Below are 18,130 nucleotides of genomic sequence, written 5' to 3' on the forward strand. Positions count from 1 at the left end.
TAATGAAACCCAGCCATAGCCTCAGATGGAAAAAAATAATAAATTCACTTCCCTCAATTGACTTTGTAAACTGGCACAAGCAAATAAAAAATGAAGTTTTAAAAAATTCTTCTTTCAACTAGAGGATTTCTTAATTTAAAAAAAAACGTTTTTTTGTAGCCAGTGTTAGGGGAACACTCACCAGACGCTCACAATTTCCCCTTTTACAGGGCCCAGCATCTCTTTGTAATGGGATTAGTGGGCATGTGACCAAGCTCACAATCACAATGGCCCCCTGTTGCTTTCTGTTCCCTGTCAGTCAAGACGCCGGGGCCTGCAAGAGAGGTCAGGCAGAGAGCACCAGGTCCAGTAAGGAACCATTTTCCAAACTGGCCAGAAAATATTGCAGCCCACCAAACTTTAGTAAGAGTCTGAATTATTTCTGGTCTTTAAAACATGCAGCAGAAATGACAAGGCAGTAACCAGTTAACAGAAACAAATAACTCTTTTGTTTGAAATGCCTCTGGATTTTCTTTTGAACATCATGCGTGTATACTTGATTTTCCTTCTTTTTGTTTGTTTTTAGTGTGGTTTATTGACAATCGTTTAGCGTGCTGCAGAGAGCATGCTAGTAGGCAGCAAAGCAAAGGACAGGCGCAGATTTGACCAATTCAACTTGCAGAAACCTGTAACAGAAGTTAGAGCCTGGGACATCTGAGTTTAAATAAGCAGACTTTCAACCCTATTTGCAGTGGGATGTTGCAAGAGAAACTTGGTTGTAGAATGCCAGCTGCTTAAGCTCACCACTGGACAAGATGGAAGGGGACCTGGAAAGTCTAAACTCTTCCTCTGAAAAACGCTACTTCCCTGAATCCCTCGATTCCAGTGATGCGGATGAGGAGGGCATCGTGGCCTGTGAGGATTTGGAAGTTAACCCTTTTGATGGACTGCCGTATTCATCACGGTATTATAAACTTCTGAAAGAAAGAGAAGATCTTCCAATATGGAAAGAAAAATATTCCTTTATGGAGAATCTGCTTCAAAACCAAATTGTGATCATTTCAGGAGATGCTAAATGTGGTAAGAGCTCTCAGGTGAGTAGCCACTGCAAAAAATCATTTGCTTTAGATCTTGTACTTTTATTTATTATTTTTCATTGAAGGATGGTTGAGATGCATTATTATATTGGTTTCAGGTGTACAATGTAGCAATTCCACAATTACATACATTACTAAATGCCCACCACAATAAGTATAGTTACCATGTGGGAGCATACAAAGATGTTACAATTATATTGATTATATTCCTTTGTACTTTTTTATTACTTAAATAATTACAGTGTTACAGTACAGTGTTCTGTTTTAATAATGATAACAACAACAACAAAAAAGCATTAGCAATTCAGGCATGACAATTAAGTTATTCGCCTGATTTTATTTATTAAAGCCAGCTGAATAACAGTTAATAATACTTATGTGGATAGTAATTGTGTTTAGAGTACCACTGAATTTTCTCTAGAATAGTAGAAAAAAGTCCATTCAAATGATCTCATTGAGTATATCATATTTTAAAAGATAAGATAGCTGTTATTTGCCTGCCACAGATTTGGGGATTAACTGTCATGTTTACATGCCCAAGAGTCTGAAGATCAAGATGTTTGGATATGCTTGCTGGTGAAGCCGGTTAAGCTACAGAAATTCAGAAGCACAAGGAAATTCTTATTTTCCTGAATATAAGAAATAAGTGAACAGCCAAATACTGTGCAGGCCCAGGGTCACCTGCTTCAGGATCTAATGTGGAGGAAAGAATCAGGATACATAGTTAATGAATATTTCCAGTCTCGTTTGTTGCTGTTAAATCTGAACTTCGATTTTTTATTTTAGTGTGATCTATACTTTATTCTTAAATTATAAAGAAAGCAGTAAGTATTTTTTATTATGAAATTCATTTATAGATACTTAAGACATAACAATTGGAATAGACCACAAAGAAGATCTCATAGAACCCCTTTGTTTTTCAGATGTGGCCCAGAGGGCTTTGATAACCTATCTAACTCATGTCACATAACTCAGAGCTGGAATTTTAAGAGCGCTTTCCCTGATACATTGCTGCTTTCAATACAAGTTGCTTATTGTCTCTGAGGCTTGCTTGTTCTAAATGTAACTTCAAGAGAAGGATGGACAAGAGGTGTTTTCTCTTTAGTTTATAGCTGCTTGTATCAGGGTTTATTATGACTTGTTACAGTCAATTATTGTTACAACAAGTGATTTCAGTTTGTCAGAAGAAGCTAATGATGAAAACTGAATGAGTATAATTTTCTTGGTTTCTGTGGACAAATGGTGAGTTAAAAAGTATGTAAAGTTTTTATTTTGTAATAACTTCAGACTTACAAAAAAATTGCAAAATTAGTACAAAGATGATCCATATACTGTTCACGCAGATTCCCCAAATATTAACATTTTACCACATTTGCTCTATCATTCTCTTTCTGCGCACACACACACACACACACACACACACACACACACACACACACACACATGCAGATGTTTTATTCTGATCGTTTTAAAAGTAAGCTAGTGATAGGATGCCTTTTCCCTCCAAATAATTCAGAGAGTATTTACTAAAAACAGCACAGCAGTGTGTAATTATGGAAATCAGGAATGTAATATTGACATCTCTTTAACTACTTTATAGACATTCAGATTTCATCAGTTTTCTCACTGATGGCCTTTATAATTTAAAAAATCTGTTTTTCTAGTCCAGAATCCAATCCAAAATTTCAGAGCATTTAACTGTCATCTCTCTTTAATCACCTGTAATCTGAAAACAGCTCTTTAGTCCTTCCTTGCCCTTCATGACCTTGACATTTTCAAAGAGCACAAGTTAGGTATTTTGTACATCCCTCAGTTTGAGGCTGTCTGACGTTTCCTTAAGATTAGATTCCATTATGCATTTGTGGCAGGAAGACTGTGTAAGTGCTGAGGTGTCCCCCTTAGTGCGTCACATCAGGAGGCACAAGATTTTTTTTTTTGCCCCCATGACTGGTGATGCTAAATTTGATAACTTGGTAAGGTGACAACTGTCTTGTTCTTTATGGTGAAGTCACTGTTTCCCCTGTTCAGTTAAAAGATATGGGGAGATGCTTTGAGGCTGTGTGAAGTACCCTCGTTAGCATGCATACACCTGCTAGCGTTAGCATCCTTTGATGATTCTCACCTTTGGCATTATCACACCGGTGGTAACCAAATGGTTATCTTTCTAATTGTGACATTTCTTCTACATTTAACATTTGAAGTTATTCTGTAAAGCTGAGCTTTCTCTTTTTTATTATTTATGTCAGTGTAAACTCAAATTCTTATTATGTTCTATGGGTTATAATTCATCACTAAGACCATTTATTTCTTTACTCAAATTGTCCTTGATTTGGCAAGTGGGAACCTCTTCGGGATGACTTCTGTGTCGCTTTGACATGTCCCCGTCATTCTTTGAGCACTACTGTGCTTTGTGACCCAGTAAGATGCTACAGGCTCATCTGTTAATGTTCCCTGTTCCAATCTTGGAGAAAGCCACTTTCTCAAGGAGGCCTGCTTACTTTTAGTGGAGAATTGTACTTAGAAACCAAGCCCATTGCCACAGGCTTATCCTTACTTCTAGGCCCTCTCAATGGACAGAGCAAGGAAATAAATGTGTGTGGGTATGTACACACATCTCTCTATATTTCTACCTACCTATCTGGCTCTGTAACTCTCCATTTCCCTCTCTCTTTAGCTTTTTATCTTTCTCTACTTTTCAGCTTCTGTTTTTCTGTATATATCTCTATTTTACCTCTATTTGTATCCATCTCTGTATGCCCAAAACATCACAAAGTCATACTGAGGTCTCGGACTCCAGCTCAGCCCCACAGTGTTCATTCTCATTCTCCCACGTCCTAACTCCCCGCTCTAACTATCAGAAATTGGCCACTCATTATTCACAATATCTTTACTTGTTCAATCTTAGAATACTCATAATGTAGTTTCAGAATTGCCAACCCATACTACCGTACAAAACAAAACATTTAAAAATAGTCTTTGAGTATTCTTCCAGAACTTGTGATCTTTAAGCATGAGAATTGTTATCATCTGTAATGTAATATGTTCTGTTAATACTTAGCAGTGGTTTCTCTTGTCATCTTTAACTTCTCAATCATTTTAATAAATCACGCTTGTTTTCTGTTAAGTGGGAAGGCAGTATATACTTCTGGATAGGAGAAATGAAACTAGTACTCAAATGATGAGAAAATTGGTCTATTCTCAAGTAATATAAGTAGTGGTAGCATTGGTTGTTTTCTTAATTCTGGAAATGACTTGACTTATTTTTTAAGGGCCTCTAAGACTGTTTTCTTGTTCCTCAGAGTTTTAAACCTTTCAAAGAAAAGTCTGTCCATAGATCCAGGTGTTTTGCTGGATCCTAAAAATTCCATCTCTCTTTGTTACAGATGGTTTGAAGGCTATTTTGTAACTGCTGTAGGGAGACGAGGAAAACTTTTCATAGATTTATAGAGCCTTTTTCTATTACCTTTATGGGGGCAGGTTTTTAAAAAAGACTGAAAAAAAATTAAATATTTTTAGAACTATCTATTTTATTTGCTTCTCATTCTCTAGCTTTTGTCCTGAAAATTCCCATGTAATGGATGGGTTAGTGAGATGGGTAAGCATGGTGTAACTGAGATTGAACCTGAATTAAGCAGCTGTATGGTATAGCACATCTCCACCTTGTTAACTGAGTAAACTTATCCACCATTTCTGCTGGTAGATTCAACCTGTGTTCACCGAGTATCCAGGCAAGTATAAACTATGCTATCCAAGGGGGTGTGACATGTACATCAGAAGGGCTCCACTGCCATGTTGGCTCACAGCGGTGGTGTGAGGAGCCTGGTCAGGAGTGGGCACTCCGCAGGAATGTCAGGCTGAGTTGGTGGCCTGTGACGTGCCTTTCAACTTTTGGATCCCATGGTTCTGGTACTGAAATAAAAGCGAGCAGTCGGGTCCTTGGCACTAGCTGCAGCCTCCATCATCCTAGGGATGGGAAGAGAAGGGAGCAAAGAGGAATCAGGCCATCATGGAGAGACTCGTGCTCCCCAGCGAGAGCTTGGGGACCTTCGGGAGGAAGCTGTGTGCAGCAGCAGCAGCAGCATGTCCACAGGTGCTTTTTGTCTCTCTTCATTTATACATGGGTCCATTCTATGAGGTGAGGGGCTGGAAGGACAGGACGTCCTACAGTAGTGGCACCTACGTGGGTGCCCTCTCGCCACAGCGGCAGTGATGAGGCTGCACGTGGATGCTGGTGTCATGATGCTCTCTTGACCCTGGTCAGGACCAGGCCCACCGGAGGACCCAGGGCCCCAGAACCCCACAGCCCAGCCTCCGTGCCTGTGGCCCACAGTTGGCAATGGAGTATCTTTGCTGTGCTTTCTGAATTTGCACAACTTGCAGAGTTCCAGTTACTGGCTGACGTGGCTGAAGCCTTGCTGTCGATTGGACTTCCATTGCCCAGAGGGTCCTCTTACCTACTCTCATGGCAGCAGATTGGCCAGATTCCTGGTGCTTTCCATCCAGGCAGGAGATAAGAGCCAAGAATCACCCCACTGATGGCCTCCCTTGCCCAACCCAGAGGTGGCCAAGGAGGGCTGTGGGATGCAGTGCAGGGCACACTTTGCTCTCGCACATTTGGCACAACATACACTCCAGAATAAGGCGTTTAAAAAATCGATTGACAGAGTGAGAAGAAATTGTTAGACATCTAAGTTCAGAATGAAAATATTTGAAGTTGTGATTTCTAGAAAGGAGAGTTTCTAGACCAAATACGTAAATTTGGGTATTGTCTCCTGCCAAAAGTTGGAGATAAATTTGTAAATAGTTCTTTCTTTTTCATGTGTTGAGTATTTTCCTATTTTGTTTACCAAATTACATGACTCTTGCTAAGTACTAAAGTACTATTGAGGCACAGCCAGAGTGGCCTAGAATTCAGGGTTTCTCTGAAAAAAAGGTAATGCCAGATCACTTACAGAAGAGTGCAGGCTTTCCTACTTCTCACAGTGCCAGCTTTGTGTCCTGAGCGCTTGGGGAGGGAGATACCTTCAAAGCGAAACTGTGGAGGAAGAAGCGAAATCTCTAAGGGGCACGTGATCTTTTGGTGAGATGGGGAGGGCACTACCGGGACCCTGGAAAGGGCACTCCCAGAGGGGAATCCAAATGATGGCACGGAATGGTCGGGCAGTTCTGAGTGCAGAGGACACAAGAGTTCCCTGTGAAGCTGTAATCTTGGTGACCCTTGAAATTATGAGCTGTTCACATTTCCAGCAGTTGTTGAATCATAATTTTTTTCAGCCAGTACTTTGAGTTTGCTAAGGCATCAAACTTTACAATGTGCCTTGGCTTGCTTAGACTGATTCAGAAGGTACGTGAAAGCAGAGAATTTGCAATAAATAGGGCAGATGATTTCCTGTTTCTCCCCTTTCTGTTCAGAGACAACCCTGTCGGTTTGCATTGCTGTCATTCACGCCATTATCCGCATGGAGCGCACTGAAAGGGGCCACGAGGCAGAGCCACAGTCAAGTGGGCTCTGCAATTAGCTGCGACTTGTGCTCAACTATGAACATGGCTGTGTCAGCAGACATCCCTGCACTGAGCACAATAGGCATGTGTTCAGTCTGTCGCTGGTTATTTTAACTAATGTTTAGGAGAGCTGCACCCACTTTTTTGCATCCTTGGTGAAAACATTTGCTGTATTGTGCAGGAGGGCAAAAATGACAGTGGAGACTATCAACTACATATATGGCTTTTATATATTTTATTTATATATAAATATATCAATAAATAAAAATATTGATGGCACTGCCAGGCTTATATGATATTTAAACCATTATAGACATACTGTGATGATCTAATCTTGCAGGATTTGTTTCTATGAGCAGTAGAAATAAATGAAATGCAGTCAAAAAAACAAAATCAGAAGCTTGGGCATATGGCCCAGAATCATTTGAAACATGCAGAGCTCTAGAGCCCGAAAGCAGCGGGCCATCCTGGGTCTTAGAATGACCACCGGACTGAGCAGACGCAAATGTACCGGTAAAATTTAGATGGTGTCATTTCGGCAAGAACTCTACTTTATAAAACAGTGCCCACTGTCGTCATAGTATGTCCCCTGACACTGCCTTTAGGCTGGAAAGAATAATTAAAAATGTTGACTGCTGAGAATCTCATGGCTTCAGTTACCATCTGTGTGAAAATACTTGGAAACAACTATGGCAGGGTGGATATAATACTAAAAATCAAAAGATTTGGATCGGCTCTGGCTGTGAGGGTTACTGGCAGTCTGACTTGGGCAAGGGACCCTTCTCAGAGTCCCCTTGTGTACAGTGGTAGAGTGGCCTATGTGCCTTCCAGAGATGCCTTTCAGCTCTGAAATTCTGGGACAACTATGCCTTCTAGCTGTGGCCCCTCACTTAGGCTCCCGAACTGTTTTTCAATTGATCTCAGAAGAGCCACACGTGGATGTCCTTTGGTCAAAAGGACCTAACTGACCACCTCCCTAACTCTCCGGAAGGTTGTCTCCCCCGCTCTGCATGAGTCACTCCCCACGAAAGCACTTTATGATACTATTTAGCTTCATTCATTCTATTTTAATTTCCAATTTCCTATTGCTGCTGATACCACTACCCTAGCATTTTAAGTTGGAAATCTTGGAATACTTGGTTTTTGTGTCAGTCTGATAGTCCTCCCTTTGGCACAGACGTCTCTCGGTCTGGCGCTTCTCGACCATGCTGAGTCCTGGCTACAAGCCCTTCTCGTCCATCTTTTCAGTTATTATATTATTCATCCATCCATCCAAATATTTATTCTCTCTGCTAAGTATCAGGTCCTCTGTTAAGTATTGGCAAAAATATGAACCACACAGATGCAGCTTCATAGTCTCCCAGTCTAGTGAGGAGAAAAAGATTCAAACAACCAGTTTTAATACAGTTTTTCACAATAATGATGTTTGAGTTAGATAATGGAGCATGACGTGAAGGGAATCTGGTAAAAAAATTAGGATTTGGCAAAAATGTAAAATTCCTTGGAAGGGAATGAGGGAGACAGTTGTGAAGCAACTCATGGTAGAGTATATAGAACCATAGAATTTAAAAGTATTTCTGCTAAGTATAATAATTTATTCATTCAAGTATCTATTGAGTAAAATTATTTGGGATTATTTGGTGGCCAAGGTCAATAGGTCTCTGTTCTCCCCCAGCTCCTCGTCTGGTGGGTGGGTGGGCACCGGGACGGACCGGCACCTGCAAGAAGTGTGACCCTGGCGCTGGTCACCAGGAAGCACATGGCGGGCTCCTGCCGACGGGGTCACAGAAAGCCTTGCAGAGAAAAGGGCACGGGAGCTCAGACTTGAAGGGTAACTCTCCTGCATTCAGCCCGTTTTACAGGGAGGCAAATGGAAGCCTAGAGTCTGATCTGCAAATAACCAGCTAGTGGCAGGTCAGGTCAGGCCCAGAATCTGACTTGGGTCGTTGGTGCCTTGTTACTCGCTGTTATGGTGCCTTGATTCCAGGTTTCCTGAGGGCCGCATCTCAAATGTTCATCTCCCACAGGACAAAGTGGGGAGTAAATAATTACTGATTAGTTTGACCAGGCTGACACCTGTCTTAAGATGGAAGCACTGCATTTGCACTTTCAGTCCTGGGGAAATTGCAGTCGGCAGCGGGTGGCTGTGGAGCTACTTATGATTTCCAGTATATTATGTTTATCTTTCAAATTATAGTGAGGATAAAAATCTAAAAATTCCATGATGGGTCTGTTAAATAGCAAATTTCGAGATAATTTAAAATGTTAAAACTTACAAATACCTTAGATCTACTAAAAAACACTTTAAGAATGATTTATTTTTTAAATATATGTAATAAAGCATGATTTATTGACAGATCCTTAAGATGTAGCATACAAATGAATTCAGTATGTTCTACTATAACACTACTATAATAATTCTTGTACAAATGAACTTGATAAAAATCAAGTTGATCCATAATAAGTTGTCAATAAAAGGATTTTTTAAATAAATGACTCAAGCAGCTTTGGAAATGACTCTTTCCAGATCTTGGGCTTATTAAAATTGTATTTACATGATAAATGCCAGTGTACTTTAGCTTTTAGTACCAGGGAAATGTTAAGTAGGCTTATCTGGTTATTTTGTAATGATCATTTACACAAAATATAAATGTTTTAAGTCACTATTTTTCATCTAAATGCTATTTAATATTTACACTGCTTAAAACACAATAGTCGATAACAAAAGCCATGTTTTTGATGGAGACTTCTTGTAACCAGAAAGAAAATAATAATCTGCAAGTACATTTGTCTTCTCAGAAATACAGCTGAGGTTAAAAATATTTTTTTATTTTGCCTTTTATTTTTACCTGTTTTTTTAAATCTGGGAGTCAAACTTTCACAGTTCCTGCTAACTCCTATTTATTCTTAACTTTATTTACTAGTAATAACTATGCATAAACACAGATTGTTCAGTGTTTCACTAAGCTGTAATGCAGCCCACCAGAGACACACTAGATGAAAAAATTCTGTCTTACAAATGTATGAGGTGAATCCTTGGTTTTCTGTTGTTTTCCTAGTGGGAGCTGATCCTGTCTCCTTTTTCCCTGTAAGGTTCCTCAGTGGTGTGCTGAATATTGCCTTTCTGTCCGCTACGAGCACGGGGGTGTGGTATGCACACAGGCCCACAAGCAGGCTGCAGTCCAGCTCGCCTTACGGGTAGCAGATGAAATGGATGTCAACATTGGCCATGAAGTTGGCTACGTGATCCCTTTTGAGAACTGCTCTACCAGTGAAACGATACTGAGGTTGGTTTGCGGGGGGTTTCATCTGCTGCACCCGATGACTCTTGGCTTGTGCCCCACAGTCCTAGAGGAGCATGTTCTTGCATTCTCTGTTTTTAGCATCTGTGCGGGATAATAACTGGTCTCTCTGTCACTAGCCTGGCGATAACCAGTTGTTTTCCACACCGGTATCACCAGGGATTCCTTGTCCACGCTTCCTAATAATCCTCGAGAAAAAGTCACAACTAGTTAGGTCGGCCCCCAAAGACCTTCACACTTGTGCTTCTCGAGCTCCACCTCATGATGGGTCCACGTGAGTTGTCTGTGTGCCAGCCAAGTGGACACATGTGGGTCTCTGCGCGCCATGTGCCGTAACACCTGCTGTCCCTCTGCTTGGAGTGCGGGTGTCTCTTCGGGCGTGGTGATTCCTCCTAGTTACGCAAGGCCACCCTGGTCCTTCTGTAGTGTTAGCGAGAAAACCCTGCTGGCCTTCTGGTAAACCTCGTGTCAGCTGTCACCGTGGCAGGTTAGACCAGTGTCTTTTAAACCGTACTTTTCAGAATATCCTGGGCTCCAGGGAGTCTTCTCAGTAGCTATGGGAAAGGTCCAGGAAAAAAAAAACATCCTTTTATCTCTGTTTTTAGCTTCAGTGTGAGATTTCCTTTGCACATAGGGTTCCAAGAACTTAACACACAGAAGAGAAAAAAAAGGAAAATTGGAAAAAAAAAATCACTGCTCTAGGCCACTGTTTCTCAAGCAGTTTTATCTCGTAGCCCACAGAGAAAGCACGAGTGTCCTACTGCAGGGAACTGGTCACAGCTGCCTGTAGGCGAAGATGACCATCCCCAGGGCTTCAGCTGCCCCAGGCCCTGCCCAGCCACACCAAGGGCTGAGAGAGAAGTGTCTCAGGAGCAGTGTACCTGCACTTCTATAACCCATTTGTGTGGCACATCGCTGTGCCGTGCCCCACCATTGGGAAATCTCTGCTCTGGTGTGGCAGGGATGGCACAGCACAGCATAGCATAGTGGTATGGTATGGTATGGTATGGTATAGTGTAGTACTGTAGCATAGCAGCATAGTATAGTCGAATAGCATAGCATAGCAGTATAATACAGTATGGTATGGCATTGCATAGCATATGGTATTATGTATAATAGCATAATACTGTATAGTATAGTATAGCAGTGTAATACAGTATAGTAAAGCAGGGGTTGGCATTGCATAGCACAGAATAGCACAGTATAGCATAGACAGTATAGCATAGCATAGTGTAGTATAGCAGTGGAATACAGTAGTACAGTACAGTACAGTGTAGCAGGATGGGTTTTTTGCATACTCAGATCCCCAGTGACCAACATGAGTGTCCCGTGGAGGATGTCCTACACATTTGACGGCGGAAGGAAGGAGTGGTGCGCTGTCCCCGCCAGCTGCTGCAGGCTCTGGGGGCAGTTCTTCTCCCAGACGCCCGAATGGCTCACTTGGTTCGTACTAACAACTGCCATCCCTCCAATGCTCATCTTCAAAAATGGAAGACAATGATCTTCAGGTGAGTGTCAGGCCAGAAGGAACGTTTCAGCAACAGCACCACAACTGGAACTTCTTGAAGATACATAGCCCTCTGCCAGTAGAGCCACCATGTCCCTAAGTCATCAAATCAGTATATATTTGTAAATCAGCTGCTGTGTAAAGGGTCTGCATGAGTGGTACAAATGAAATGCAAAAACCTCCGTGCTGCTGAGGAACCCACAAACTAGTCCCAGGGCTGCACAGGACAGGACCTAGACCCCTGCAGGGTGAAGGGGCCCTCAGCTTGGCAGATTCATTCCTTATCCTTAACATTTTGAAATGGCCTTTCAAATAGTTTTGGTTTTAATTAAAGGACATTCTCACTAGAGCCTAAAGTTAATATATGTATTTTGTATCTTTAATGCCATCTGGATTTCGGGAGCCTTTTGGAAAGGACTCTTGGGTGTAGTCACTTTTCAAATTAAATTACGATGTTTTAATTTGGATCAAGTGTGTGTGTGTGTAAATATATATGTAATACACACATATATATAATATATATAACTTTTTAAGGGAGCTACAGATTTAAATAATTGTGGAGAAATCTAACGCTGTTTTCAGAGTAGGTCAAAGACACATTTCACCTCTTAAACATCAATTATGTATTGGGACTTGCTTTCATGTGATAGTTTTATGGTGTAAAGCCCCAGGCATTCAATCCTGACAGTCAAAGGAAGGACTACTACAGTTTATGGATAAATTTTTTTAGTGCTTATCTGCATGAAGCATCCTTAACATAGAGAAGAGCTTTCAGATGTGCGGCGGCGGCTGACCAGCAAGTGCGTGGCTGGAGGTGGGTGGCGGTCTGTAGCCTGCTGGGTCCCCGGCAGGCTCTGCCTCCTCCTGCCTCTGCCGGCTGCCTGGTCCTTATGGCCCATGCATCTCCACTTTCAGGTACTCTGGTTGCTGGGACACTGTACTTTCCTCCCCCCGGGACGTCCCCAGCCAGTACAGAGTCAGCAGATACTCTGATTTGTTGCTAATGGTTTGAGCCGCAGCAAAGAGTCCAAAACTATTGAAAAGCCCCCATGATAAAAGGAAGCAACCCCTTCTTTTTCCTCCTGGTATTCTGTGCTCTCAAGAGGAGGCCATGTGGCTGTAGAATGAGTGTTCCCACCACTTACCCACCTGGAGCCTTGTACAAGTCACCTGACTGCCCTGTGCTTATGCTTCCTCTCCATAAAATGGGGTGATCAGTAAACCTCACAAGGTGGCCATAGGGACTAAGTGGGCAAATATGTGTCAGTGGCACATTGTAAGCACCATGTACATGGTAGCCATTTTTGTAATTATAAAGGTAAATTAGAGCCAGATTCATTTTCTTGGAGACATATGCTAATGATAATTTTTAATAAGCTCAGACTGAATAGTTATTAAATGAGAAGATTTAAGGTGAAGGAAGGCAATGTTCTATTTTTGTTACTGTCTTTTAATTTTCTTTGTGACCTTTTAGTGTCTAATTGATTAGGAACATAATAGGCACTTAATAAATGTAATCTTTATGCCTACTATCAATTTTTTGGATGCTATATAGAACAACTTGGTTACTACTTTAATCTTTTTTCTGGCCTATTTTGAAACAGTAAATACCTGAATATTATGTACCGCAAATAGTCTTTCTGAACTAGATATCAAGGTATCTTGTAGAAATGACACATAAATTCATGTGGCCCTCTAGAACACAGGTTTTAAAGAATTACTTGAATTTTTGCAATTCCCACCTGTCCAACACCAAATTCAATGGTGTATTTTTTCCTTACATGCATGTGTAACAGTAACAATATTACACACAGCAGTCATAGTAGTGTAACTTCATTCGGGTACCCAGACCCCATTCCAGGGTGTGTAAGTATGTGGGGGTCTTCCCCCACATACTTACACCAAGCAATTCTCGAACAGCAGGGTGTTGGAAAACTCAACTCAATTCTGATGATATCTGCCCAGAGACAGCACCAGATTCCCAGGTTAAGGGCTCTGTTCTGCAAGATTGCCCTCCACAGCCCCACTCCAGATGCTGGTCGCAAGCCCCAGGCAGTTCCCTGTGCTTCAGACCTACCAGCTACAGATCGGAGGTTCCCGCAACCTCCCACTTAGGTTCGTTAGGTTTGATTAATTTGCTGGAGCGGCTCACAAAACTTGGGAATAACACTGATGTTTACCAGTTTAAAAACACTTATGTTTACTAGTTTAATAAAATTTACCATAAAGGATACATGTTAACAGCCAGATGAAGAGAGACGTAAGCCAAAACCCCAAATCAGAGAGCTTCTATCTCATGGAGCTCGGGGCCTGGCTCGGTGGGGCCTGGAGGCATCCTGTTCCCCCCCCCCCCGAGCACAGGAGCCTCCCTGACTGAGAGGCAGCATCCGACCGAGCCCAGCAGGCGGAGCACAGCAGCCAGAGAGAAAGCGTGTTCCAGTCATGAATTTTGTGAGGGCCTCATTGCATAGTCATGATTGACTAAATCATTGGCCATTGGCTGGTCCAACCTCCAGCCTCCGCCCTGCGGGGTGCGGGGAGTGGGGGGTAAAAGTCTCTCATTAACAAGACAAAGCACCCATTTCACCTTTAAGACTGCAGTGTTCTCAGGAACTGTGGGTGAGGACCATCTATACCTGGGAAATACATATTTGGTCATCCGAGTGACCAAATATGTATTTCTTATAACTCACTATACCACAATTTTCATTTAAAGCCAAATTCAATATATATATATATATATAATTTTAGAAAATATTAATAAAAGTTTTCTATATTTTATTCTTAACTTGCATAAATTTAGTCTTAGAAATTTAAAATATAAACTGAATTTCCTGAAACCTTGGTGACACGTCTATTTTTTTTATGTAGTTACTAGGAACAGAAGCACTGTACATGAATCTTACTAACATTAGGTAAGCAATAGATCTCTGTAGAAAACTGAAGACTTATATAGTAAGATTTAGGGTTGAGCCTTAGTATTTCCTTAGTATTTACATAATCATCTGGGAGGCGCGGCTTTGCTGGCTGCATGTAGTAGAGTTTTAAGTAAGTCACCATCGTTTTTAATCTCTTTTTAATTAAGCCTCTGTTATTTCCATAACACTCATACGGCCCCTCTACCTGGCAGGGAGCATTTTTCTTAGGAGATCATTTTGCTTAGATGAATTTTGCTGAGAAGGGAATAGAGATTTAGTTTCTAACCTTAAGGAAGTAGCATAGATTAGAGTAACTTGTTTTTGACGACAAGAGTGGATAGTAACATGTTGTTGTATCACACTGATCAACCACAGAAGCGAAAGATGGCCTGAGAGCTAGATTTTGGGAGCAGCCCTATCTGTCTGTTTGCATCTTGCACAAAGTATAGCGCTGTAGGATGGAGTATGTCCTCTTACATTCGAGAAAAGGAATAATCAGCAGCCCATCGCGGCTCGCTTGGTGAGACACCGGACCAGAGCAAGCACGGAAAGAAAAGCAAGGGGCAGACAGTTTGATCTCCTAAAGGTGCGAAGCCAGAGCACTTGAATTTTGTCACCAAAACCATGGAGGCCAGGGAAGCAATCTTAATAATTCGACAATGGCATGAGATGTAATAGATATCAGGCTTAAATCTTGGCACTCTCCCTGACTGTGTGCCCTTGAGCAGAGTACTTAACCTTTCTGAACCTCAGTTTCCTCATTAATAAATATGGGATAATGTCTACCTTGAAGATTTATTCTCAAGGTTAAATGAGACGTTGCAATAACAATGCATGGCACACACTAGAAGTTTAATAAATGCTTGTTTTCTTCCTTGAAAGGGGTTAATTGAGGACTGTATCAAGGTCCCCAAGACCACCCGAGGTTTGATGACTTGCTAGGAGGACTGACTACTCACAGGATTCGGCAGCTAGTTTAGTCACAGCTCAGGTTTACTGCGGTGAATGGGTACAGGGCAAAACCAGCAAATGGGCATGGTACGTGGGGTGAAGGCCAGAGGAAGCCAGTCCGGGCCTCAGGAGCCCTCCCCAGTGGACGCACCCAGGACATGCTCAGTTCCTCCAGCAGTGAGTTGTGACAAGGACCATGGAGTGCTGTCGCCGTGCTCAGGGTATTCCTGGGGACTAGCCATGTAGGCACCCTCTGCCTGCTATGTTCTAAAGTTCCAAACTCCCAGAAGGAAAGCAGGTTCGTCCATGTTGTTGTATAAGCAGTAAGCACCACGAGCTTCTCTTCACAGTTCTGGGGGTGGTGAGAATCTTCCCAAATCTAAGTTCCCCAACACCAGCCAAGGCCAGGCTTGTGAGCAGGCCTTTCTAAGAACAGCAGCCTTCAACCTGCCATATATAGGACAAATAAATACCTTAAATGGGGAGAAAACATACAGGATTGGTTTTTCTCAAGGAATGATACAGTAACTAGTATCAAAAAGAGGATGTTTACATGGTGCTGGCTGACTAATAGATACTCACTTTTTATATATTAAAAATACAATCCTAAGAACTGCTGGAAAATTCCATTGAAAGCACTAATGACCCTTTCCTCCTACAGGAATGGTAGCCGATTTGCATGCTGCCCTCAATAAGTGGTTACTTCTTAGATGCTTTTGTCTGGTTATTATTTAGATGGTACTTCAAATCCATGTTGACTCCAACATCTTGGTGTTATCATCTCCCACAAGGTGCTGACAACAGAGTCCTGCTAGCGAACTGGCTGGGCCAAGAGCTTGGGCCAGAATAGTCATTATTAGATCCTTTCCTTGAAAGTGTGTGCTTCGACTCAGAATTCCTCCACTGATAAGGGAATTCACTTACCTGACAAAGGAATAGTGCAAAATTACGTTTTTGTTGAAAAAGCTCAGGGGAAATGTTAAGTGTAGCTGTTGTTAATACCAATAATAAATTTGTGGGGCAGAGATCTGTACCTAGGGTTCAAGCGATGCCTTTTAGAGGGTCTGTGAACATACATGCCAACCATGCTTAAAATTTGTTTATGTATATTTTTCTTTTTTGAAGGTCTATCGATTTTATCAACTTCAAAGGATCTTGGCTTCAATAAAGAGTAGAGCTTCTGATTTAGAGGCAAAGACATAGGAAAGGCATTTGCGTGGCTAGTTTTTTGTGTGATTTTCCAGAAGAGTGCTCTAACTTTAATGTGTCTTCTTTGTAGGTATTGTACTGATGATATGTTGCAAAGGGAAATGATGTCCAGTCCTTTTCTGGGTAGCTATGGGGTCATCATCTTGGACGACACACAGGAAAGAAGCATGGCTACTGACGTGTTGCTTGGACTTCTTAAAGGTGTGTTACTAGCAAGACCTGAACTGAAGCTCGTAATTAACTCCTCACCTCACCTGGTCAGCAAACTCAGCTCTTACTATGGAAACGTGCCTCTCATTGAAGTGAAAAATAAGCACCCAGTGGAGGTTGTGTACCTGAGCGGGGCTCAGAAGGAGCATTTCCAGTCTGTGTTACACCTTATCTTTGAAATTCACCAATCTGGTGAGAAAGGCGACATTGTAGTCTTTCTGGCCTGTGAACAAGTAAGTAAGTAATATTCTAACCTAACAGAATAATAAAGTTACCTATTGGAAATCTTTTAACTTTGACGGAAAGCTTTTCATAACTAACATGCAGGGTTCAATGTGCTAATTAACTATTTAAATACTTTCCATCACACCTGATTGTTTTATACTTTAGAAGAAATGTTGATAGAGTAAACAAAGCCCGCGCTGAAAGGAGAACAAGGAAGTGTGTCTAAAATCACACCCTGTTCTGAAAACAAAGACTGGGCGAGGCACCTCAGGAGAGTGGAGAAAGAGGTCCAGGGCTGACGGCCTTTTGCCGGATGCAGGGCTGCCGGGCGCAGAGCTGGTACCCCGGGAGCCTGCTGTGGGCGGCCTAGGTGCGGAGGGTCCGTGCTGGCTCTCATCACACCCGGCTGCCTCCCCCACAGGCCGGAGCGTATGTTGGAGACTAGGTACTCGGCAGAGACTCAAGAAACAGAAGTATCCACAGATGTTCCTACAGCAGTCGGCGGAGAGCTGGGCAGAAACGCGATTAACAGTGGGCTGTCTAGCCTAGAGGGCTGCCTCCCTGCACTAGGGCTCCTTTTCTTTAAAAGACAAATGAAAAAAAATCTTAACCAGGATTCTGGAAATGTCTTTGCCAAGGAATTGAGCGGCTGTTAGGCTTTTATATGGTCGAGGTTCCCTTGGGTCGCGTTTTTCTATTGCAGCTTCCCCGGCCTACTTCTCCACTATATTGGCTCCATCTAAAGGCCTCCAGAATCTCAAGAATTAGACTTTTCTTCTTAAAGACGGATTTCTTGGCCTTTTTTTCCCTCTCTGTCATCGCACCCAGAGAATCTAAGTACTAGTTACAGACCATGACCAGATATGTAGTGATTCCAGTGATTGAGCAGGAACCAAACAGGAAATCGTTTGATACTGACTAAGCCACCGGCTGAACTGTACAAGCATCTCAGCCCTGGGGCAGAGCCCTTCTGACCAGGCACATCCTCCAGCCGCGCCCAGAGCATAAGGGGTGAGGATCTCCTGGCTTTGGGAACTTTAGTTTTCTCACAACTCGGACTTTATCTGTTTCCTTAGAGAAAGTACTTTAGAATTTCAGTGATGTGATAGGTCCAACATATTTATTGATTTTCCATGTGTAGATTATACACAGTTTCTTGAATAATAGATCTTCTACCTATTTCTGTCATTTTATTATCATTCTCTAAACCTGCATGATTCAAGATATTCA

At 42.0% G+C, this 18,130-nt stretch overlaps 1 protein-coding gene across 5 annotated transcripts in view; it reads left to right on the plus strand.

The window, feature by feature from the left end:
• The window catches only part of DHX32 (DEAH-box helicase 32 (putative)), a 55,593-nt gene that overhangs the window by 17,903 nt on the left and 19,560 nt on the right, over positions 1-18,130 (plus strand). For 4 of the 5 annotated variants that reach the window (XM_073240135.1, XM_073240134.1, XM_073240137.1 and 1 more), the window contains exons 2-4: positions 566-1,073; positions 9,672-9,865; positions 16,536-16,908. In XM_073240135.1, the coding sequence (XP_073096236.1) occupies positions 795-1,073; positions 9,672-9,865; positions 16,536-16,908 (846 nt within the window). In that variant the 5' untranslated portion in view covers positions 566-794. Of the gene's footprint in view, positions 1-565; positions 1,074-9,671; positions 9,866-11,209; positions 11,389-16,535; positions 16,909-18,130 lie in introns of those variants that run through there. The other variant, XM_073240138.1, reaches the window with a different exon arrangement.

The sequence above is a fragment of the Manis javanica genome, chromosome 7 (assembly GCF_040802235.1).
Source record: "Manis javanica isolate MJ-LG chromosome 7, MJ_LKY, whole genome shotgun sequence".
Taxonomy (NCBI): Eukaryota; Metazoa; Chordata; class Mammalia; order Pholidota; family Manidae; genus Manis; species Manis javanica.